The following is a 24,460-nucleotide window of genomic DNA, read 5'->3' as shown; positions in this document are numbered from 1 at the left end:
AAACACAAGCTGAAAAAACCGAATGACCCTTCTCGGCTGCCGTCATAACTCTGGCCGCATCATTTCAGTATTTTCTTTACGGAGACCTGCGCACCTCTACAGCCATTATTTTCTGCTTCTTTTCCCGGCCGGTGTCCTGGTTGACATGTCGGAATACGATGCTGCACCGCCGCCCGGCTCGACTGCACCTCCTGGGGTTCAGGCAGCTCTTGGCAACGGGACAGGCGGTATCAAGAAGGATGCGTTTGCAGACGCGGTGCAGCGGGCCCGGCAGGTGAGAGCCGAGGAGATGTGACCAGCAGGTGGAGCCTGTTTCGATGGCCAGCTAAGTAGTTAGCATGGTGGCTAACGGAATGTACATATATATACTGAGTGTATCACAAGAATGAGAGTTTGGTTGGGATATATTAATCTGTGTTAACTGTAATTCATCATTGTAGGCACGCATATTTTCTTTCGTGTAATCTCTTACCTTTTCTTCCATTTACTGAATCGTTAACAATGTGTTTGACAGCAGGAGAAGTACATCGTTACACCTGCATTGTTTTTTTGTTTTTTTTTTTAGTTTTTTTTTTAATAGAATGAACAAACATCTTAATGTTTTACATTATATCACAACAAAAATCCGAACTGCATTCAGCCTTTTTTAATTATTGGACCTAAACACGACCATATTACAAAAACACTATATCTGAATTATAATCACTCAATAAATAAAAGCTGAATCAAAACAGATTTTAAATAAAATAATATTATTGTAGGGAGAAATATATAAAAATGTTCTGCACAGTCATAGTAATACACTGTAATGCCATATCAGGTTGGTAGTCAAGCAGATATGGATAAACATTGTGCAGTCAGGTGTGGATCAGAGTCCACCGTGTACATTTTCTGTATTAATGGGTACTTTTACACCAGATTGCAGCTAAGATTGGGGGTGATGCTGGTCCTCCCATTACCAAAAACACTGCATCAGATGGCTTTCCCTTCACTGGACAGAAACGACAGCTGGAAGATGCAGGTAACTACACCTCCATGTTGCATCCATCCCTATGATGCAAGTGGTATTCTCCGTCCTCACATAAGGTGGTCACAGTAGACAAATCTCTTTTTTTCCGCCTGACAGATGAACCAGAGAGCAAGAAGCTGGCAGCACAGAGTGACCTGGAATCAGCCAAAGCTCTGTGTGAGTTAATTTACCCTTTATATATTTTGTTGATAGGTTGCTTTGTGGTGTTTATGTCTATACACAGTTCATCTTCTTTGTCACATTTTCATCACACAGTCCGTTAGTAATCCAAAACGCTTCTTTGTTCTGTTTTTTTCTGTCTGTCCCATCATCTCAGCTATCAGTGCACAGTTAGCTGCTCTCACACAGCAGAGGTGAGACCTTAAAACATTCATTTTAATGTGTATTAAGTAGATGTTGGGGTTGTGTTATGGTAATGTCACAAATTATGATTATTATTGCTTATTTTTGTATCTTTGCTTGATGGTGTCAGACCCACCTCCATGTCAGAGGACTACAGTGTTCCAGACAGTATGGTGGGACTCAGTGAGTGCAGCTTGACTTTGTTTGAAGCAAATATGACATTACTCCTTCCTTCCCACACACTTATTGACAATGTGATCCCCATCATTTCTTTTCATCAACAGTTATTGGCCGCGGAGGTGAACAGATCAATAAGATTCAGCAGGAGTCAGGTTGCAAGGTTCAGATAGCTCCGGGTACTGCCTGCACTTTGGTCAAGTTAGCCAAAAAAGCTAAAAATATTTCAATGAGCTGAAAGTTCATTTTATTTAAACTGTTTCACTGCTGTGTGTCCAGACAGCGGAGGCCTTCCAGAAAGGAGCGTCTCACTCACTGGTTCCCCCGAATCCATACAGTAAGTTTTACATGTTGTATAAAAAAAGCTTTGTGTGTCATGGGAAAGCATCTAAAATAAAAGATAGTTATTCTGCTAATTGCGCTTTTTCCTCTTGATGTTTAAAGTTGAAGGTCCCATATTTGTTGCCTATTACACCTATTTTACTTATAACCTACTACATGAGTCTGTTGTTCCTCAATCAGGAAAGCCAAGGCGCTGCTAGATGATATCGTGTCACGAGGAAGGGGTACACCACCTTCTTCTTATCACGAGTCCACCAACGGGCAAAATGGTACAGTTCATGAGATGATGATCCCAGCAGGCAAAGCTGGCCTTGTCATTGGCAAAGGAGGGGAAACTATCAAGCAGCTCCAGGTATACTGCATAGCTTTTTTTTGTTTTCTTTTTTTTTTTAACCTTATTTCCACCTGGTGTTTCTATGTGTCTCCTAGTGGAGGTATATACAGTCATATGACACACAATCAGTTCCTAGGTTTACATATTACGACTTAATATAAAATCATCTGGTCCGTACCAGGGTCTTTACTTTGTTAAACATAACCTCAGATGGACAACATATGACATTTTCCCGGTGTCATTTATTCAACAAAAACCAAAGGAAAAATGCAGAAGTGGTATGTAAATACCTAAGTTGACGTTACAAAGGATTAATGAGCCTCATTCACCAGCGGTTCTTAAGAACAAATTTGTTCTAAAATCCTACTTACAAACTTTTTACAAAAATTGTGACATTCACCAAAATGCGTGCTTATGGGACCAGACTACTGTCCAAGTTCAGGAGGAATTTAGGACTTAAAACTTTAACATAGAGCTGTTTTTATGTTATTTGAAGCTCATCATACAGTTATTTATAGCTAATTTAACACTTAAATAAGAGGAAAATAAGGTTTCAATGCAAATCTTAATGTTATCTTTTTGTCAGTATGCTTCTTATTTCTCATTAGTGTCACAGATGGCTGTGTCTGTTTGCACACAGCCGCAAGTCTCATTACCTTTTATGGGCACTTTTTGGGCATATACTTCTGCAAAGTAGAGCTGGTTGTCCTGTATTAAACTTAACAAAGATCTAGAAAAACGTCATGAATCTGACAGAGGGTTTTTGTACAGGACTCCATTCATCCAACTTAAGAACAAAATTAAGAAGATTCATCAGAAGATGTTGTGAATTAGACCCAATGTCCTTTTGGACAAAAAGATCTGAGTGTTTGGCTATAATGCACAGCTCCACACTGGATGGAAAACAAACATAGAATATCTTCAAAAACACTTCGTAGCGACTGATGATTTGGGCTTTCTTTGCAGTCATTGAGTTACGATTATGGCCAACGCCGTTGCAAGGTTCACTGGAGTACAGGACAGCAACAAAGCTACAGTGCAGCGAATTACCCAACTTTATTTGACACATAACATTGTGATCAGTTGATAAATTAAGCAATTCAAATAATTAAAACCCTTTAAAACACTAAAAACAAATGAAGTGTTGAAGTCTAATGAAGTGGAAATGCGAAAGATAAGGTACACTATGTAAGTGATTTATCTAACTTACTACAGAGATACTCAATATGTTTGCACCATTTTCAGTTGTTATCACTGATTATTCCAAAGTATTTGTAGGAGTGTGTCTGGTCGATTGTGTGGTTAATCAAATGATATCATGGTTTCTCAGCCTTCCTTGATCTAATATAATTCCTTGAGTTTTATTGGCAGTTAGGATGAGATGATTACTGTCACACCAGGATTTAAAGTCTCAGACTTGTAGCACTATGAAGGATCATCATCACTGTGCAGCAAATTTAGATGAACTATATCATCACAAAGTTTTAGCTATAATTGTTTTGACTCTTTCTTCTGCAGTTATAGGTGAGTGTAAACAGTAGAGGTTAGCCCACACAATCCCGGGCTACACCTGAGTTACAGCACTTGTTTCTGACAAGCAGCTGTTCACTTTACCTTGTTGTGTTCAAAGGTATAAAACCATTTAATTGTCTGGAAATTCATTCTCATGAATTTATCTGGTAATTTCGGGACAAGTAATCCAGCTGGATAGATAAAATACGAGCTTAGGCCTTGGTGTCATCCAGATGCTTTCTTATTAAGTGAGATAGACTAATGACAGCATCTGCTGTACTCTTCCCTCACTTATAAACTGATTGAAGAGGATCAATAGTCGCAGCAACCTTAGCCTTAAGCATGCTAATCAGAAGTATTCAATACATTTTATAACAAAATGTTGGAGTTCCTATGATGGACTGGAGCAAAGTAGCAGGACGGTCATGTTACTTCGCCCAATTTTACAACAGCAAACCTGGAGCTGAATTGCTGAAAATGAAAAGAATCGAGTTGTTGCAAAAACTGTTGAAGTTAAGATGTCAACCTGACCTCAATCAGAATCATGTTGTGGCAAATCATAAAGAGCGATGTGTTTTGAATGAATTCCTGAAAACCCAAAATGAAGCTGTGAATGTGGTTAAGAAGACTGAGCTAAAGTTCACCCACAACTATGTAAAAAACTGACAACATTGTACAGAAAATTATACACCAAAGTTAATAAAGTTTCAAAATGAATCTAAAAGCATGCAAGTATGAGTAAGTCATGACTTAGTTTGTGGTTTAGTTTTTGTTTAATAACTTAAATGCATTTTTTATGTGTGTTCTTGTTTATCAAAGACTGTATTTCCATAACTTAAAGCCCTGGGTGAGAACCTGATTTTTATGTGTGTATTTGCTATTTAAAAGCATAGACTTGAATAGAAATGAAAGGTGACCTGATTTGTCTTTCTGATGACTAACTGTGACCAGGAGCGCGCTGGAGTGAAGATGATCCTGATCCAGGATGCCTCTCAGGGACCTAACGTCGACAAGCCTCTCCGCATTATCGGAGATCCATACAAAGTTCAGGTAGCATTCTAAAATCACCACACTGAGGGAAAAAGAAATGTGCTAAACTTTTCAAAATGTTGTCATCACAATGTACTCCTTCTTTTCAGCAAGCTCAGGAAATGGTGGAGGAAATTCTGCGGGACAGAGATCAGGGTGGCTTCAGTGAAAGACCTGAATTCAGCTCCCGAATGGGAGGAGGCATGGATGTAAGTTTCTGTAAAGGGGGATCAGGGTCTTTCAGACAGATTGGCAGGTAAACAAAATGATAAACTGATGTGTTTTCCCACTCAGATCCCAGTTCCACGACCCTCAGTTGGAGTAGTCATTGGGCGCAATGGAGAGATGATCAAGAAAATTCAGAATGATGCTGGAGTCAGGATACAGTTCAAACAAGGCAGGTTTCATTTGATATGACTTATCAGTGATGATGCAACATGAGAGGCTGTTTTATGCCTCTCGTGTAACAAAAGTCATCATATATAATACCCAAGCAACCTTTTCATATGATAAAATCTGATTCTACATTAAAAATGAAGTTCCTAAAATCTTGCAGATGATGGGACTGGTCCAGATAAGATTGCCCACATCAGTGGTCCACCGGACCGCTGCGAACACGCTGCCCAGATCATCAATGACCTGCTACAGAGCATCAGGGTCAGGGAGGAGGGACAAGGGGTACTGATTCTTTTCTTACACACTGCTACATCACTCTAAAATGTGTGTGTGATTACCTGGTAAACTGTAGATATAGACCGATATAGACAATGTGGTATGGAATCCTCTGTAACCTTACAGTTTAATGTTTCCATAAGTATTTCAAATTTTCCAAAAAAATCCAAAATATAACCATGATCAAAAAAATTCTCTTCTCCATCCAAAGGGTCTTCCAGGTCCCCCAGGCATGCCTCCTGGGAACAGGGGCCGAGGAGGAGGCCAGGACAGTTGGGGACCTCCTGGAGGTGAAATGACCTTCTCCATTCCTGCCCACAAATGTGGGCTTGTGATTGGCCGGGGAGGAGAGAACGTCAAGGCTATCAACCAGGAGACGGGGGCTTTTGTGGAAATCTCTCGACAGCTCCCACCTGATGGAGACCCCAACTTCAAGCTTTTCATTATTAGGGGGTCACCGCAGCAGATCGACCACGCCAGACAGCTCATTGAAGAGAAGATCGAGGTACTTAGTTCTATTTTTTTTTAGCTGAAGAAGTGAGAAACAAATTTAAGCAGCTTGATCGTTCACCTGAACAAAACATTTCATTTGATGTTTTGTTCTTTGTCCAGTGTGTTTATGTGATGTGATATCTTATAATGTCCTACAGGGTCCTCTATGTCCTGTGGGTCCAGGACCAGGTGGACCAGGTCCTGCTGGTCCAATGGGTCCCTACAATCCCAGCCCATACAACCCAGGTCCTCCTGGACCCCCTCAGTGAGTAATGCTCAGCCATCTTGGAAGTTTTAGCTATAAGACAAAAACTGCCAGGTGATTTTTAAGTTTTCCCTTTTAATAATCAGCTACTTCTTTTCTTGCAAGTGGAGCTCCTCCAGGCCCACATCAGTACGCCCCTCCAAGCTGGAGCAACACCTACCAGCAGTGGCAGCCACAGCAACCCCAAGACCCCAGTGAGTCACACTACACTGTCGTACCCTCATCGTCCACCCTTTATTATCATGAATGCAGTTATTTATTTCTTTGTTTTTTAACCTGGAAAGGTGATCAGGAGAACTGATGGAAAAGTTGTGATGAGATGCAGCATATTTATCGTCATCAGATCTGGCTAACCCTGTCTCTGTTTCCCCCCTGGTCTCCAAGCTCGGTCTCCAGGCCAGTAGCAGGAGCTCACCCTCACCCTATGAGGACCTCACCCCCTCCACCCTGCATCTTTTCTAGGCAAGGCAGCAGCCAATGACCCCAACGCGGCCTGGGCGGCCTACTACGCTCAGTACTACCAACAACCATCGAGCGCTGTGCCAGCACAATACCCTGCAAACCCAGCTGGAGGTGCCCAGACTTTAAGCGATCAGACCCAGCCTGCTCAGACACCAGGAGGCCAACCAGACTACACAAAGGCCTGGGAGGAGTACTACAAGAAGATGGGTGACTGCACTGTTCATGCTAACTGCAGTATTGTAGCAGCTGTGTTTCATACTAACATAAATTCTGCCTAATTTTAGTTATTAATTGTAATATTTATTCAACCCTGCTAATAAACATGGATGTAGAATGGATTTAAGACCCACCAGTTTCACAGTAAACATGGACTTTACAACACATTTTCTTTAGCCCAAGCAGGTAGCTCGGCGCCTGGAACTGCAGCTCCAGCTGCAACAGGGGGTGCGGCACCTACAGCTGGCGGTCAGCCGGACTACAGCGCAGCCTGGGCAGAGTACTACAGGCAGCAGGCTGCATACTATGGCCAGACAGGACAGGCCCCCGGCCAGTCAGTCCCTCCTCAACCAGGACAGGTTGGTACAGAGACTCTGCTTAACTTTTTATTATGTGTGCATGGTATTTTGCTTTTTGGAAGTAAAAACTTTCTATTTGTTCTTTTTTTTATTATTTTTTAACTATCTCAAGATAACTGTGCTTCCTATTGATCATTTTGTAGACACAGTGAGAGGTCATGGAAGGTGGTCTCTTGTGCTGGAGAGTATCAAGAAGAAAAGATTAAGAAGAAGACCCTGAACTTAAGGCCAGGATCTAGCCATTTAAGTTAAATATGATTTTAATTTATAGTGACGTGAACCTCTCCCACCACTGACTATCAATGGAATATTTTTCAATAGAAATGTGAGCTGAACAAACCTGCAGGGGCTTTGCTGCTGACTCTGTCATATTGGATATAAACCCTTTGCAAAGCTTGTCAAGGCTTCAGCTGACATTTTAATATACACTAAAGGCGTGAAACATAACACCTTAATCTGCTATTTCTGTTAATTTTGCAAGTCTCATTTTATGGTACTCTTTCATAACCTAATATTATACATTACACAGAGCTTTTAGACCTGTAAACCTTATTGTGTATCTGACACAGAATATGCTTTGAAAAAATGCACATAATTCATGAAGTATACATTTTTTATATCAAATTGTCATATTCCCCTCTTCAAAGGCTTGCATGAAGTCTTGTTTTTTTTTTTTTTTTCTTTCTTTTCTTTTATCTATGAATAAATGGACTTGTACTTCTATAATATACCAGTCTATAGTGTATCAGCTGGATTCTGCAGGTCTGATTTCTGCATGTGGTATAACAAGATAAAAGCTGCAAGAAGTGAACAGGAAATATTAATGAAGTGCAGAACATTGCAGTATCACTTTAGTCATATAAGCTGTGTGGAGAAGAAATCTCTAAATGCAGAAGCATTACTGTGGAATGAAGGTGTCTTTGCATAACAAAGGAAAACAGAATATAAGTGCAAGGCTTGCAGCAAGTTTATTTTATATGATTGTTTTATCTATTTGCTGTTACACCTCTTCGGTATCTTGAAAGGTGAAACCTGGAAAGATAAACTTTTGTCCAGTTTAGAGTGAATAACAGTTGTTTTACAGTTTAGAGAAGCAATTGTGTGGGCACAGTGCTTTCTAATGTCACCTCAATAAGACAGTAACATATTTTTGTAGTCTTTTTCAAGTAAAGATTTTGTCAGCCTCTGCAATGGTAACATAGTTAAAGCCAAGATGTGGTTTTGTTTTATTTTGAAGAGCTATGTTATTTTACATTACCCTTTTAAACACCCTTTTGCATTTTGCAGTCTTTTAATTTGCAACATAATAAAACTTAGTCTTCCAATATGTCCTACGTATATATATATATATATATATACATATACATATAAATATATATATATACATATATATATATATATATATATATATATATATATATATATATATATATATATATATATATATATATATATATATATGAAAATAAATGAAGTTAGTATCATGAGGCTGTTGGGTTTTCATTTACAGGATGGTTTAGGTCTGTATTCTGAATGCCAGTTGCGAGTCTTGCCTTTGTTTGCACTGTTGATATTGTTAGTTGATGATCGCCATGGCAATACCCGGAATAATAAAAAAAGGCTACAACTCTGAATTGTTCATTATTTTTTTCCTCCTAAACCAAGCTGATGCAACACACCACTAGATGTCACTGTTTGTCAGATTATTTAGACAAACAAAATTACAAGAGTTGTGATGTGCAAAAACATCAAAAAGGTTTGTGTCAGTTGAAATAAACTCTCATACTGAAACCCATTTTGGCCATAAACTTCCATCCTTTATATCTTAAAAAAAACCCAAGACAAGTTCCATGCTACTATTTGGTGAACAGGCAAGCTGACTAAAAGTTTCATAAGATGAGATGAGTGGTTTTAGTTCCTGTTGCAGTGCTTTCTGTGCTTCTCTGCAGCAGAAGCAGTAACAGCGGGCATGCATGACTCAGGAGGTCACATGGCTTGGTTGAACAGTCTTTTTTATTTGAAAGCTTTCTAAATTAATAAAATAACCACCTAATGTTTCAGTGGTAGTAACTGAAAGAGCTGGACTTTAGTACATCCTTTTTTTCTTACTTTCTAACCTTAGTATACACTAAATTACCCTTCATGAATCACCATGAGTAAAGGCCATTTCACAGTTCACAGTGACACACAGTTATAGTCTTAAACCCACATCATAGCTGAGTGTAAATATGATCCAGATGACCGTGCCAAAATCCTTAGGGATGCTCAGATAAAGATTCAGGAATTTAATTTAAATAATTTCATCATACTGTTTACCAGTGTGTTTGTAGTTAACACTGCACCCCATCCAGTTTTAGGCAATTGCCACAAATATGATGAACATAAATGTGTACTAAAGAAATATACTTCGCTGAGCTTTTAGGAAAATAAACAGACACTATGAAGCAATTTTAAAAATTTCTTTAATTTATATCTTTAAAATTAAAAACATCTGAATTGCATTCTACCACCTCCAAAGGCACAGTCATACTTATAGCAGACCAAATTCATAAAACACTGCCACTGAACATCTTTTTTTTTTGTTCTCAATTAGCTTTTTACATAAGAACCAATGCACTATAAAAATGACTGAACAATTTTAACTGGTCAAACCATTCTGTATGCTGTAAATCAATTAAAGACTGGAGTGATATGTACTCAGCCATGGTAGCATTAAACTCCATATTAAGGATAATGTGCTGGTTTGAAGCTAGCAGTGCTTGTTGAAAACATGAGCACTGCAGCCACTGAATGATGGAAAAAAAGGAAAAATTAAAACATTACATCTGCTGATCTTGACAAACAGTGTTTAAGAAAATGGATGTTTAAAGCAAAACAAAGCCATTGGCAGGAAGGCGGAAACGCAGTGAGATGAGTGGTGGTGGAGGATTGTTCAGAGAAAAGGCATGAACATTTCTCACCTCTCACAGAATTCTCTGCATGACGCTGAGTGGTATGAAATATTTGCATGCAATCTGAAACCTCCATCTCACCACTGAAAAGAAGCCTTAGACTTCAAAGAAAATGATGAGACATTTCAGGTAACTCTGTGAGTTTAGAGACAGTAGTCAACATGTGCAAAGAGGCAGGGCCTAAGCCTGTTTGTAGTAAAGTCATCCGATATGATTTAGGATTGATAACTGAACCTACAATTATAAATCAATAATGCACACAAAGGTTGCTTACAATGTGTGACAACACAGCACCATACACTGCACAAGAGGTTCACTTAGTGACAACAGAATTCAAAACAGTGGATAAATATACAGTAGAATATATCATCGTTCTTGCTGAGGCACGTTCCTCCTTAAAACCGAGAAAGATAATTTCTAAAGAAAAAACATGGGCTTTAGGATCAATGAAAACCGGTTTGGCACACACATGGAAAAATACATTGAAATAAGGCAAGAAAATAATGTCTCAAAGGAATATGAGGCCACAGAGGAACTTATTAGGACAGGACTGAAGCACTTTGAACACAAATATGCCAGATAAGGTACCTCTCTTGAAAAACCACATGTTCAATAAAAGTGAGGATGTTTTTGCAGCCACTAATGGGAGTCCCTATTTCAAAGCTGTAGCGTTATCTTTACAAGTGTGTGTAGCAGCTGCGACAGGCACTCCAAGAACACAAGAAGAAGGTTTCCTTTACAGGCAAATAAAAATTAAAGCGGGAATCTATGCTCAACTCCCAATTCCCAAAATTTGAATGCGTAAGAAAATATCTACAGAAACACTTTGCACGAATTACAATCCCACTAACAAATGCTCACAACCATGGTAAAAGCATGTTCAACCACCTTCCAGAAATAACAGCATAGCGGTGTGACCACAGTGCTCATACAAGCAGACAGAAAAAACACAAACACTCATACAGTAGACAAACCCACCCCCCAAAAAATCCCCCACCAGTTGCTGTCTTACAAACCTATCACCCCTCCTGGATGACAGTATCATGTAGCGCTTGACAAAATAGTAACAACTACACTGATAAGCCACCGTTTAAGGTCCACTTTTTCATCCTCCTCTTACACAAGTTACCTTTAAACACGTACATCACAGTATTTTAAAGACCACTTTGATACGGCAGTGACGACTTCAGGAGGGTTTTCTCAGAGAGGCTATAGGTTGTGACGCAATGACAAAAAAGAAAACATGCCTTTCTTTAGTTCATTTTTACAGATTCAAACAACTGAGGATTAAAATTCTGTTTTTCTTTGCATTGAGTGACTGGTATTTGAAGCCACGTTCTATTGAAATGCCAGTGACTGAAAAGAATCAGTGGTGTCAACAGGTGGGTGTGCCATCCAGGCAGCAGCATTTTCTGACCGAGTGCCGTTTCAATTCTGTATGCTTCAACAACATACACAATCAAAACTGAATGCAGCGAGTGTTTACGCACAACAAGATCTATATACATATATCAAATGTATAAATTAGTGTTCTATGTACAGCTCTGTGTGTGTGTGCGTATAATTAATGTGACCAGCCCACATCTTGCCCGTGGTTAGTTGTCAGCTGACCCACTGGTGAAGAGAACTCGCTGATCAGTTCTGGCTAGCTTGGCGGGTGGCTCCAGAGACTCCTCTCCTATCACGGCTCCATCTGGAGGAAGAGACAGCTCCTGGCTTTCTTCATCGCTTTCATCCTCTTCTTCCTCTTCCTCTTCTGCGGTTGACATGTGTATTAAAGATGGTTAGAAACTTTGTGTGGAACATGATCGTTTTTGATAAAGCAGAAGCTGTTCTAACCTTTATCAGGGTCCAGCTGGCTCAGCCCCCGGCCTAAACTGGCAAACTACAGGCAAGAGGGAAATGAGTGAGTAAATATGCCTATTATTACAGTGTTTATTTATTCATTTTAAATTGCATTTGTATGATACCTCTCCCATAACCGCAATGGGGGTCTCTCCTTTTGCCTGGGCCACTCTATGCTCTATAAGGTAGTACATGTACTCATCGTACAGCAGGCGGATCAAGTGAAAGGACCCAAAACTGGCTGCACTCCTCAGGGTCAGGTCTCTGATTACCATGGAACTGGAGAGCAAAAATGGAGAGTGAGATGAGTCACTGTTACACACATTCTCACTTCTCTAACAAACAGGAAGTACTATGTCTTGGTTCTTTACTGTGACGCCGTTTCCCAATTTTTACATCCTTGATTCCTGTCCTCCCTCCTCTCCTCTCACTCCCTCCTACCACAGATGCAAAGCAAAGGTGACAGAAATTTAACCAAAATGAGATATCTTTCCAATCGAACACCTCAGCATTACTGACAGTTGAGGAAAGGAATTATTTTGTCTCATTGGGTTTTAAAGACGCATTACGTAACTTTCCGACCTGAAAATTTCACGTGCTGGAGTCAGTTGACGGCACAGTGGCAACTATAATGTGCATTTCTGGAGCAGTCGCTGCCCAACAGTGTCTCAAGTGAGAAAAACCGCACTATACAACCTTTTCATCGAGGAGGCTGTAGCTGAGTTTTGCTTTACACACCACAGTACTTAACTAGCAAATGAATATATGTATGTGAACATGCACCATGGCTAATATGAAAGAAGAGTTAATCGAAGGGAAGAGAAACAAAGAAAGAGGGAGGGGAAAAAACAAGAGATAAGACACAAGTCAAGAAGAGACTGTTTTTTCCTGGTTGAAGAGAACTCATAGTACAGGTAGGATGCATGATGGGTGTGAATTAGGGTCTGCATCACTGAAAAAACAGCAAAAGTTCTCTAGAGCGTCTTTAAAGCTTATAGCTTAAACCTAGAAACCCACATTGTTCTCATTTTTTCTCATCTTGTGACTGATATCCAAGCATACCTGTAAAAGGACCACTTGAGCAAGAAGAGCTTGGCAGCCTTTGGAAAGGCGGGGCTGTGCTGGTAGGGCTTTAGAACCTGGGAGACCACACCATCAAGCCACACGGCCCACTGTTCCAAAGAGTTCTGCTGCTGCAGGGTCAGTTTGAAGTCCTGCTCCAGCCGCTGGACAACGCGGTCTTCACAACGGCACACCCATGAAGCCTGCTCCTGCAAAGGGGGGGCAAGATGAGACAAAGGTGTCAGTATCATGCAGTTACAACTACCATTAGTTGTAACAGTGTAGAGCAGACTGAAGGAAGCATAAAAAGTTTCTTAGAAAAAAGAACAGGCTTCCAACAAGCACAACAGAATGATAGAAACTGACTGAAGAAGTAACATTTGAAATTACAGAAAAATTACAGAAAAACCACAAGATGCAGCAGAACTTATGCACAGTTCATCTGAGATCACATGGGCGGTGTCAAATCCCAACATTTCCAGATCTAACCTACCTGAACATTAGCAAAGTCTACACGATTAAGGTCAGACAGCATCTGGTTGATCTGAGCTGTGTTCTGGAGGACAGCGCGGGCTGCCTGGGCGAGGTGGTTCAGACTAGTGTAACGACGCAGTGTCTGGGCAAATGCATTCGCTGAGGTTACCTGAAAAAGGACAAAGAAGAGAATTATAGGCCTTGCATAAAAACTATTAATGAGATGGTTGGAGTTATAAGCCCTGTTAAACGTAGCTCTTTTTAGTATTTGGAAAAAGGACAAAGCTGTATGTTAATACATTTTCCCCAAAGAAAAGACAGCTGCAAGACTTCTTTCATTGATGTGTTCATTTTTATTTATTTAGTAACTTCTGGGCTTTCACTCATACTGGTAATAGTATGATTTTATTAAGTCTGTTCCTCCAGGCCTAATAATATCTTGCTTTTTGTATTAAAAAAATGTGCTTTTCCATCAGCTGTGAGCTCGTCTAAGAAGGCTATACCTTGATGCGGACCATTTCCTCAGGGATGTTCATCATGGCATTAGTCAGCCAGCTTTCCAGGCTCTTGGCAAAGTTACGGATGGCTTGAGTTAAGGCACCTGTGGGCAGTAAAGGGGTTAAAAGAATTCAATTAAGGTTATCATTTAAAATGTTGCTTTCATGCAGATGGCTGTTAGTACAGCTAAGTTTCTGCTTTTTTGTGAGAGTATAAATGAATAATGAAACCAGAAGCATGCTTCAATTATGTGGATGGAAAAAATAATAGATGGACTATTCAACAGCAGAGTGTGCCCACCACAGAAAGCCGTTCATCTAAAATGCCAGGGTGAATTTCACTCTTAATAGTTTTAATTTGTATCATTCTAACTTGTTACTGTTGGTACTGAAATAAATTAAACATATAGTAGGAGATGACTTAACTAAACTGCCTGAAAGGCAGATGTAATAACTTTTGTCAGGACATGATGGTGCTTTATTATATGATGACACTTCTTACTGGGGATGGGTCGTAGGACATCAGGGATGAGGATCTCCACCAGGCTCTGGTACAAACTGTTGTCACAGTCGCGGCTCCATCGTAACACTGGCTCATACTTGCACAGCAGCACCAGACAAGACTTTGGGAGACGCTTTTCTGACTCATCATGACTGCCAAGACACACATAGTTTGACTAGTTAATAGCACTTCTTCTGCTAGCTAACAATTCCAGTTTAAAAAAAAAAAAAAAAAAAATCAGATTCCCAAATAAATGTTTGCCAACAGGAATTAAATCCTTACACAGCCAATGCGGGGTCTCCGGCCTGACTCTGGCTGAACCTCCAGAAGGTTTTCCACAGAGTCTCCACCAGTGTAAACTGCAGGTTGACCATGACATCCAGTATGGCCTGAGAAAACACAGAGTAAACACCTCTCCAGCAGTTGCTGATGATGAATGATGCAGGATATACATATTAACAGTGGACCAACTGAACAGAGGAAAATGATGGAATCAAAGATATTTGGTTTGGATAAGATGATTTTAAGCTTTATGTGCACACAGTAAAGATGGCTGCATTTACAAAGTGTCATCTTGATGACCTGGATTAGCAGTGAATAAAATTGTTAATAAAACATTCATTCATTCATTCATTTTCCGAACTGCTTATTCCAATTCAGGGTCGCGGGGAAGCTGGAGCCTATCCCAGCTGGCTTAGGGCGACAGGCAGGGTACACCCTGGACAGCTCACCAGTCCATCGCAGGGCTAATAAAACATTTATATGTTAATTAAACAATAAATGTGTAATCAACATCTAGATTTTCATTATGATGGTGTAGTTACAGCCAACAGCTTGTCGACTGCAGGTTTTAATCCATGCCTTTGTAAAATGGCTGCATGAACATTTAATGATCTGTAGTTTTTAGAGTCCTGACGGCTGTAAGAACTTTCTCAAAACACCAGGTAAACACTGACATTAGAGACGAAAACCAGTGTCAAAGCGTCTAAAACTAATCTGGCCTTAATATGTTTTCAATATATCTTTTTACATGATGTAATTTTAGTCTGCCATGCCTAAGCCAAGCCTTATATGTTGAAATTTCCGTCAATATTTTCTAGTTTTATCATAAACTCCATTCATTGTTCAGAAGATTGTAACAATCTAACTTTTTAATAATTTGCATTTCTGCATCGTAACAACTCTTTACCTCTCTTATGGGCTTATCATAGTAAGAATTTTTATTTTCAGTTTTTTAGATCTGTTTTATACCAGGTTTACTTGTGAGTTTAACAGTAGCAGGATGCCCCCAGAATGGCAGAGAAAGCTGTGGCGACGTCGCTTACACATTCTCCCTCGTGCCACCAATTAGTTAAAGAGGTTTGGATTCTGTTCAAAGTATTAACTATTTTGGTTAATTTATTACAAGATTTTTCTTTAAACTGGGACTCAAAGACATGTTGGAATCGAGGTTTGCTTGTGATATTGCCATTTAAGGCATTACTACAACAGTCTTCTATCTGACAGTAGCTGACTGCATAAAATGTTTTAATGCACTGCATCCTTTTAACTGGCTGCAAATGGGTACTAAAACTGAAACTACATTGACATGTCATTATAAATCCTCATCCCATGGTGGACAGGTTACCTCACAGTGTTCTCTGTACAGCAGCTGAAAGTTCTTTATATGTTCAAGTTCAATGCCCTCTGGCAGGGACTTCCCTTGGAGGTCGATGTCAGGGAACTCTGGGAGCACTCTGGATGCATCTGGACACAGGCCACAAAACATCAGATACTCAGAAGTATTTGGTTATGCGTGTGTGTTTTGCATGCATCTTCACTGGTACATGTGATGTTTACAAACACAGATAGGAAATGTTTAAATTAACTGTTGACTAGACAGCGCTAGTCAAAGATACTGACTGACGGAGTGGGTGTGAGGTGTAAAAACTTGACTGGTGAGCGTATGTTTTCCTTAAGGCTACCACACTATGAGATGCACAACTTCAATATTCTTTCATTCAATAAAATTATTGTGCTTTAATTTCATTTAATGAAATGAATAAAATTCCATACGAACTGTGTTTAACTAATGACCAAACTCACCTAGGAACTGTTGGTACTGTTGAACCTGGGTGCTGATGTCCACATGCCCTGAACCCTGCTGCTGTTGCTGCTGCTGGCCTGCTCCCGCTGCTGTGCCATTGGTCATTCCTTCAACTTTATGAACAGGCTTCAGCCTAAAAGCATTAAGGAAAAAAGGGTATTAAACATTCAGGGCCAGAAAAACATAACCAATCAAGTAAGAAAAAGGGCAATTCAGTCTGATCATAAGACTAGCATATGCTCAAAGCCATAGGAGGTTTAAAATTAAAAATGTAGTGTAAAGGCAGGGCAGAAAACAAGAGTCAGTGACATAACTACAAAAGGTCATAGGTTCTGGTGGGGGCATGGAAAACAGTAAGCTGCAGCGGTTTAATGATTGACAAGATGGGCTTTAGTGTGTGTTGTGACATGTTTATGTGTATACCTCTGTTTTTGTGAGAATGGCTGCTGCCTCATGGCCAGATGCTGTTGGTCTTCCATAAGACGAAGAAGAGAAGAGCCTGCCTTGATCCTCAGCCCATAATAGTGGTATTTAGAATTTCCCCTAGCAGAATTAGGTGAAATGCGTTTTAACATAAAACTGGAGAAGTAGAGAGGTTTTATGCTAACTCCACTCAAACTACATGCACAGCCTTAATATGTGTTGATATATAATATATATATCCCCCAGATTTTCTGCAGAGGCGGTTAAATAAAAGCATACTTTCAAAAGTCATTTTCATCTGCTCATATTGCCTCTCTTGTGTCAAACTTACTCACCCACACACAAGCTGTCTGTCTCCATCTCTACCCACATTTCTTCCCACCCTAGGCACATGTTTTGCAATACCCCAGTGAGCTTTATAGAGGTTTTGGGAAAATATCCTTCATTCTTTTCATCAGCTGTTTCAACTGGTTATGTATCTACATGCATATGGATTACATTACATAAAAAGGGTGTCTGTTATATAACTTAATATTTAAATATAAAAAAGATCAGGAAAAAAAAAACAGGACAGAAAATTTCGTTTAAAAATCAACACTGGAATTGGTGTAATATAAGCACCCTTTTACATGTATGTAAGGTCTACAAGAACCTCCGTACCTGGGTATGGGTGACTAGTGAGCTTACCGAGTGCCTAGTCGTCGAGTACGTAGCCCCATAAACACGGATCTTATAAGTTTTCCAAAAGAAGCAGCATTAACAGGCTCCAGTTTCTGCTCCTGGCAGTGCAGCAGGTAGTGGCAGTAAAGGGTGGAACGTGGCAGACTTACTCCTTCAGCAGTCTCATAGTTGTCCAGCAACCACTGTACCTGACACACAGGCAATGAAGAAAGAAAATAGCTGGTGCAATTAGTAAAAGTCTGTAGATGCAAGCAAGTAAACATGCCTGAACATATGCGCAAAGCAAATATTCATCTACTCATCAACAAACATATCACATGTGTTATCAACATGAATATATACCGCATGCACAGGCATTTTTTAAATATAATTAGGCCATACAGAGATAAAACCATTGACATTTACAGTTTGGCCAACCATTCAGGAATGGATACATACAGACATCTGTTTGCGTGCCGTGGCAAACAACTTTGGTATGCAATGGATCAATGACCTGGAGTACTGATGAAATGTCTGCCAAACATTTTGGTTATCATTATCATATGAGATTAAATATGATGAATTTAGGATGAGCAGTATAGTACTGGAGCATTCAAGCAGATTATAAATGCCCCTCCATCACATGCACTGCAATGATATGGAGATGATGAGGTCATGGTTTTGTTTTCTTTGAAGAGGAAATCACAGTTAAAGAAAAGAAAAAAGCTGCATCCTTTTAGCCTTATTGTGATCAGGACTACAGGCGTAAGCGTTCGTAATGAACATTTTTTGGTCCCCATTTTTAATTGTGCTTTCCACTTTTAAAAACTCCACTATGACATCATCAGTGCGCGCCATCCAAAGGGTTGGGTGAATGAGAACAGAATGAGAAGAAATTCCTGCGCTTGGCGCCTCTGCATACCTTCTTGTCTGCCGACGGCACGCTACTCTCCTCGCCCTCTGTAATACTCACAGTGGCTGGGGAGGCGCGGGCGGTATGTGAGTAGTTCTGGCTGTTGCCAGCGGTCCCTCCACTGCTGGTGCTGCCCAGCATGTAACCCCCCTGGATCACATAGCTGCCTGCTGCGCTACCGTTGGTGCCCGCCCCATCTTCTGCCCCGTTGGTGGTACCCCCTGCGGTCACTACAGTGGCCCCTCCCCCTGCTGCACTAGTGGGCTGGGCCACAAACATGGACACACCCCCTGTGGTGCCTGCAGTCACAGAAACGGTCAAAGATGTGCCAGGAGTGGAGGCCTGGGTGGCTGAAGTTGGCTGACTTTCATAATATTGAGCAGCAGTAGTCTGGGTGTACAGAGTGGTTTCAGTGTAAGGGAAGGTGCTGGAGCGACTGGAGGAAAGACAATAAACAGCCATTAGCCGGCACAGAAAAACAGGCAAACTGAATATTTTTGTGGAAAATATTGAACTCAGCAATATTCTAACATGGTGCTGGTGGTGTAGTTATTTTCTCCTCCTTCCACATACTGCACTTGATTGGCATACACATGTTGCACTGGCACTGGTGTGAGTTGCTGCTGGACCTAAGGAGAGAGCATGCACACACACACACACACACACACACACACACACACACACACACACACACACACACACACACACACACACATATCCAATAAATGTTCCATCCAAAGTAAGTCTAATTGTTCTTGTAAGATTTTCTTGAGCAATAAAAACGAGATAAAATTTTTAGCCACTGACAGATTTGATGAACCCTCAGCTCTCCCTTGTGTCCCTAACCTACTTGGTAAATGGCAGATGGCTGGAGCCTGAACAATTTGGAATCAATTCTGTCTTCTGAAGTCCACACCAGATAATCAGGCTGTTCTGTCTCATGATGATCATGATGAAGCTGCAGTTCTTCTAAATTCTTATCCCTGACTAACATGGTGAACTCGTTGCAAAGGGGAAGCTGAAAAGTGGCAAATTTGGACCGTAAATGTGACGAGTGGCAGTCAGTCAAAAAGCGAAGAAGCTGTAAAGTTTTCAAAGAGTTACACCTTTCTGATGCATACTTTGTTTATATTGTATACATTTGTGACAGCTGTGGTGCTATGTGTGTGTTTGACTTACCTCCTGGGTGATATGAACAGGCTGTAGACTGGTAACACTCAGCTGCGTGCCTGGCTCAGTTTTGGCTATCTGGGAGGTGGCCTGCACCACAGACCTCTGTTAAAATAAAGATGCTCTCAATACATAGAAGGTTTAAAACTTAAAAGTAGAAAATATATCACTTTTACATTAATATGCTTGCGTGCATACTTTACCTGCTGGGCTGTCTGTACCTGCTGAACAACTTGTGTGGGGACTCCTGTCTGCACTACAGCTGGAGGGGGACTGGAGTCTGACACACTGTCACTTGAGTGAAGAGAACCCTCTAAAAGATAGAGGGGAATCAGTTTGCTTTACACAGGAGGCAGCACGTTTATACAGGTTTTTCAAATGCAGCTGCATCAAAAACAAATCAATTAAATAATTTTCCACAGTCAGGAATACTGTCCATGATCCTCAGTGGACTACAGTATCTTCACGACTGCAACAGAAATTTTAATTTTGGGGACACGCCTATAACAAACTAAAGAAATGTTATTAATTTATTCTATGGCATACGGTGATGCAAGGTTCTCTGATAATTATGTCTTTGATTGATATTACCACTGTAATTTATTATTTAACCGGGCGATGGATATCACTTCTATACAGGGATACTAAGAGTAAACTGTCAGGTTAAAAAATAGGGGGAAAAAAACAAACCAATTCCATCTATCTTCATCAGCAAGTTACATCAGAGTCAGAGTTAATTCCAGATGTAATAGTGGGTAAACGAATGATCTGTGTCAACTCTTGCTGTCCTGGACTTAAAACTTGCTTCCATTAATGCAAACAGGAGCTGAAACTGATAAAAACCCTGCGACTACTGCAGTGTCATCTGACTCGAAACTTGATGTTGATAAAAGATTTTCCCATCACTTTTAAGAGTTTTTTTTTTGTTGTTTTTTTTAAATAAACAAGTGTGACCAAAGCTTCATGGACATTACTTTACTTGTATTACTCTGTTTAGGTGTACCCATTTTGATATCTTTTCAACCTTTTCCAAAATTTGGGTAATGAAATTTAGTTTAAATTGGATTAGACTAAACACGTTAAAGTGACTTAGTTCTGCACAGTTTCAATACTTTTACTCATTTTCTAATTGTTAAATTTGTTACATATGTCTAAGATAAAGGCAAGTTTTTTACCTTGAAGTTACACATATGAAACATTTTTAATTGCTCCAGTTACTAGGCTTATACTAGTGTAAAGTAACAAAACATAATTACATTTACACAACTTATATCATGTAGCATTACAGCAGAATTCACTTTTATTAGCTAGAAGTCTACAATACAAGTCACACATCTACAGTTTCATAAAATCTACCCATTAAACTATTAATTTATTTTGTGAAGAACTGCTTTTAGGCAGAAAATAGTCAGTAAAAAGTAAACCTGTTTAGCAATTTACAATTACATGCAATCAGTATACAAAAAAGATTAGTATATAATGTGAAGGTCAGCCTTTACCTGTGACTGTAACAACAATGTACTGAGGAGTGCTTTGAGCATTTCCAGGTTGTGTGGGGGAGCCCTGGATCTCTGCAGTAACATACTGAGTCTGAGTTGGCTGGGCCGGTGCTGTGGACTGTGACTGACTCCCAGTTGCAGGCTTCTGAGTAATGATGGAGGGAGTTTGTTCAGTGGGGCTAGTTTGGCCTGTTGGAGTGACAACGGTGGGAGTAGCCACAGGAGTCTGAATCTCTGCCAAAAACTGAGTTGCTGGTGCAGGGGTGGATGCAGCATCAGGTTGACCTGGCGTGACTGTAACAGCAGCCCCCTGAGTTTGAGCTGCTGGTTGGATCTCACCTACATAGCCTGAGGTGGCCATTACAAGAACTGGGAAATCACCCTAGAGAAAAAAAAGGAGGGAAGCTATGTCTTTAATTGACCACAGCATGATGGATTTGTGAACTAATCTATAACAACGTAATAGTAATCCTCATTTCAGACAACATCTTCAGATCGGGGACATAACAAATAGTTCATCATGGTCATTTGTGCAAAATGGCTTATTAATGAGTAAAAGCACTGTCTGAAAGTACTGCTGTGGTTGACCTGTCGGTGATATTGCGGAAATGTGGGGGTGGGTGGTGGGACGCTGACAGAAAATGAGTATTATGGTGTCCCATTACCTGTAATGTGATCACACTGCTCATTGTCTTTTATGTACACAGTTCTGCCTGCAGCACAAGTTAGGAACTGATTGGTAAATGAATGGAAATGGTGCAGTGAAAGAGAAAAGAAGTTTGTATAATTTTTTGCCGAGGGTTGCAACAACTACATGTAATTAAAAACATCTAACAAGACTGCGACAATAAGAAACTGCACCAGCAAAGACAATAAATAAATAAATAAAAACAAGAAAACAACCAAAACACTGATTATATCTTCAAACCCTACATCTGGAATTAAAAAGAGCAGCAGCAACAACTAACTAAAATCCTATGCATACTGTAATATGCAAACAATTCATGACATTTCGTGTGCTTGTCAATATGAAAAAGATCGAAAAGGAAAATATTTGTATGAATTATTTCATTTTGCGTATGCTGTGTTTAATCTAGTAATTCAAAATTATCCAGGTACGATTACATTTGATTGATATCAGTGACCATGTCATTTTATCCATTCTCTACAGTGAATTAACTGTCGTTACTGTTGTTATTGAGGGTATGGAGGTTATTCTACTCAAATTAATGTAATCATTTTCATGTTAATCAATCAATCAATGAGAGGAAACCTTGATATACATCCGATAAGTTATTAATTTAGCAAAACAATGAACAAAGAGGCTAAAGTGAATTCAGAACTGCAAAGCACCTGCAGACGCCCTCCTTCACCACCACGCCCCTTTCACGTTAAATGTCTGCCACCTGCCACAGCTGGCTCAACTTTAAGTGATTATTCAAGCCCTTTCCCTACCGCAACAATACACCATAATGTGCTAGTTATTACAGTATACTTGACTGTTTATACTTGGTCTCTGAAATAGGTAGTTATGGTTGTGTGCTGTCTGTGTTAAGACGTCTAAAAGCGAAAACACAGTGTGTTAAAAACAACATCAACAGCGCGTGATGTAGCAAAAAAACGTATAAATGTGTAATTGTAGGAAATCGACACGTAAGTTGCAAGCACTAACGAACGCAAGCTTGTCGTGACAGAAGTGATGCTAGCTATTTAGCGATGTAACTTGAGCAGCAGGCTAGCTGGTCTCTACAACAACCGCCATTTTGTACCTTTTGCATTTGACATCGCCATAACAACGGCCTGCCTGACCATGCATCTGTGGCTGCGTCGTCATGGCAGACAAGAGTCAGTGCTAGCCGAATGAGCAGCAAGCACTACCGCATTAAAGAAACGAAGTCAACCCATTATCTGAGGGACAGTTAGCTTGCAGGCTAACCTTGCTGGGAGGTAGTTCCCTGTTATGGCTACTGAAACAACAAGGGAAAAAGCAATAGCACAATTCAGTGGAGGCATTAGAGAACAAAAAATGCATCTTTTAATCAACAGCTTCACCTTTGATTCCACGTTTGTATTTCCCAGTTGTAAAATATCTTCGTTAATTTTTATGGCGGATTCAGTTGTTGTTGTTGATTCTCGTTGCTGGGTTCTTGTCGCCAGGGCTACCGTGGCTATGGCGCTTCGTCCTCACCAGGGCAACTGTTGCTACCCACCCGCTCCCTTCCCTCCCCCTTCTTTACTCTGATTGGCTGAAGACTGCCAAATTGTCTTAAAGTCGCAGCAACAGTTATATTTTACTACAAAGCCTTCCACGCCCATTTGTGGAAAATCCCCGTCTATCATAGATACCACATTATTACACTAAAGGCAGATGCTATGCCACAAAAAATAACAGGTTATATCGGTGTCTGTCGATATTCTTCTGGTAGTCACTTGGTGATATTTCAGTAATTGTCTAAAATTTTAGATAGTTGCCAAAAAAAAACAAAACAACAACAACAAAAAAAAACATTCACGCAAGTGTTATCTTATATCGATTTAGGTGGTATCATTTTAAATTGTAGTGAACTGCAAGTAAAGGTAGTCTATTCAACTTCTCGCTTATACTATGAAAATATCATGGATGTATTTTACTTTGTCTTATGAACTCATAAATCACCTACTGCTAAGGTCAAAGACAGACCCCCCTTGATTGTTACCAATGTTATTATCATCTCTTGACAGTCATAACATTATAATACAAACACTGATTGCAACTAGCTGGGCAACTGAAATAACAATTTAAGCAGCCAGGCTCTGGGAATCCAACATCCCTATCTCAGTAAAATTCATATAATCATAATACAGGAGAGCATATGACAGACAACATCTATAGTGCACTAAAACTTCAAAAGAAAATTTCACATACTGTTTCAAAACACCACAGGTTTAGTCATTTAAGTACAGTTTATAGCATTTTATATTCTTCCAATGACCTCCACATGTCATGTTAATGAGTGTCAAGGTGGACACCTTCCCAAAATGTCATTTTGTGTGCTTTTTTTTTTTTTTTTTATCATCACATTAATTATAGATTCATAAACGCCATTGTAAATTGCTAAATGAGTGACCTTTGACAATGTGGATACCCTGATAAAAAGGTGTTTCAT

The 24,460-nt window shown here is 39.9% G+C and overlaps 2 protein-coding genes across 2 annotated transcripts; one reads left to right on the top strand and one right to left on the bottom strand.

Moving 5' to 3' along the window:
• Positions 1-145: 145 nt before the first annotated feature.
• Positions 146-7,384, top strand: LOC306765565 (far upstream element-binding protein 2-like; the record flags this gene model as incomplete). Its single annotated transcript, XM_079253044.1, is given in 19 exon segments — positions 146-274; positions 919-1,021; positions 1,127-1,186; positions 1,347-1,383; positions 1,503-1,555; positions 1,657-1,728; positions 1,829-1,886; positions 2,072-2,243; positions 4,689-4,787; positions 4,877-4,975; positions 5,061-5,163; positions 5,323-5,444; positions 5,650-5,943; positions 6,089-6,195; positions 6,282-6,297; positions 6,299-6,389; positions 6,658-6,864; positions 7,051-7,232; positions 7,376-7,384. Coding segments are annotated over 19 exon segments (2,013 nt in total).
• A 4,394-nt stretch (positions 7,385-11,778) lies between these two features.
• rfx1a (regulatory factor X, 1a (influences HLA class II expression)) lies at positions 11,779-23,493 on the bottom strand (the record flags this gene model as incomplete). Its single annotated transcript, XM_079253294.1, has 18 exons — positions 23,367-23,493; positions 21,315-21,696; positions 20,019-20,128; positions 19,825-19,920; positions 19,177-19,274; positions 18,655-19,081; positions 17,760-17,941; positions 17,073-17,192; positions 16,649-16,782; positions 16,191-16,309; positions 14,846-14,952; positions 14,564-14,715; positions 14,068-14,165; positions 13,584-13,733; positions 13,091-13,299; positions 12,154-12,307; positions 12,023-12,068; positions 11,779-11,939 (listed from the first exon to the last, which is right to left on the bottom strand). The coding sequence occupies exons 2-18, from the start codon at positions 21,673-21,675 to the stop codon at positions 11,779-11,781; spliced, it is 2,724 nt and encodes a 907-aa protein (XP_079109420.1). The 5' UTR covers positions 21,676-21,696; positions 23,367-23,493.
• Between the last annotated feature and the right edge of the window lie 967 nt (positions 23,494-24,460).

This window comes from Telmatherina bonti (assembly GCF_933228915.1).
Source record: "Telmatherina bonti genome assembly, chromosome: 14".
NCBI lineage: Eukaryota > Metazoa > Chordata > Actinopteri > Atheriniformes > Telmatherinidae > Telmatherina > Telmatherina bonti.
This window is presented reverse-complemented; position numbering and strand designations above follow the sequence as displayed.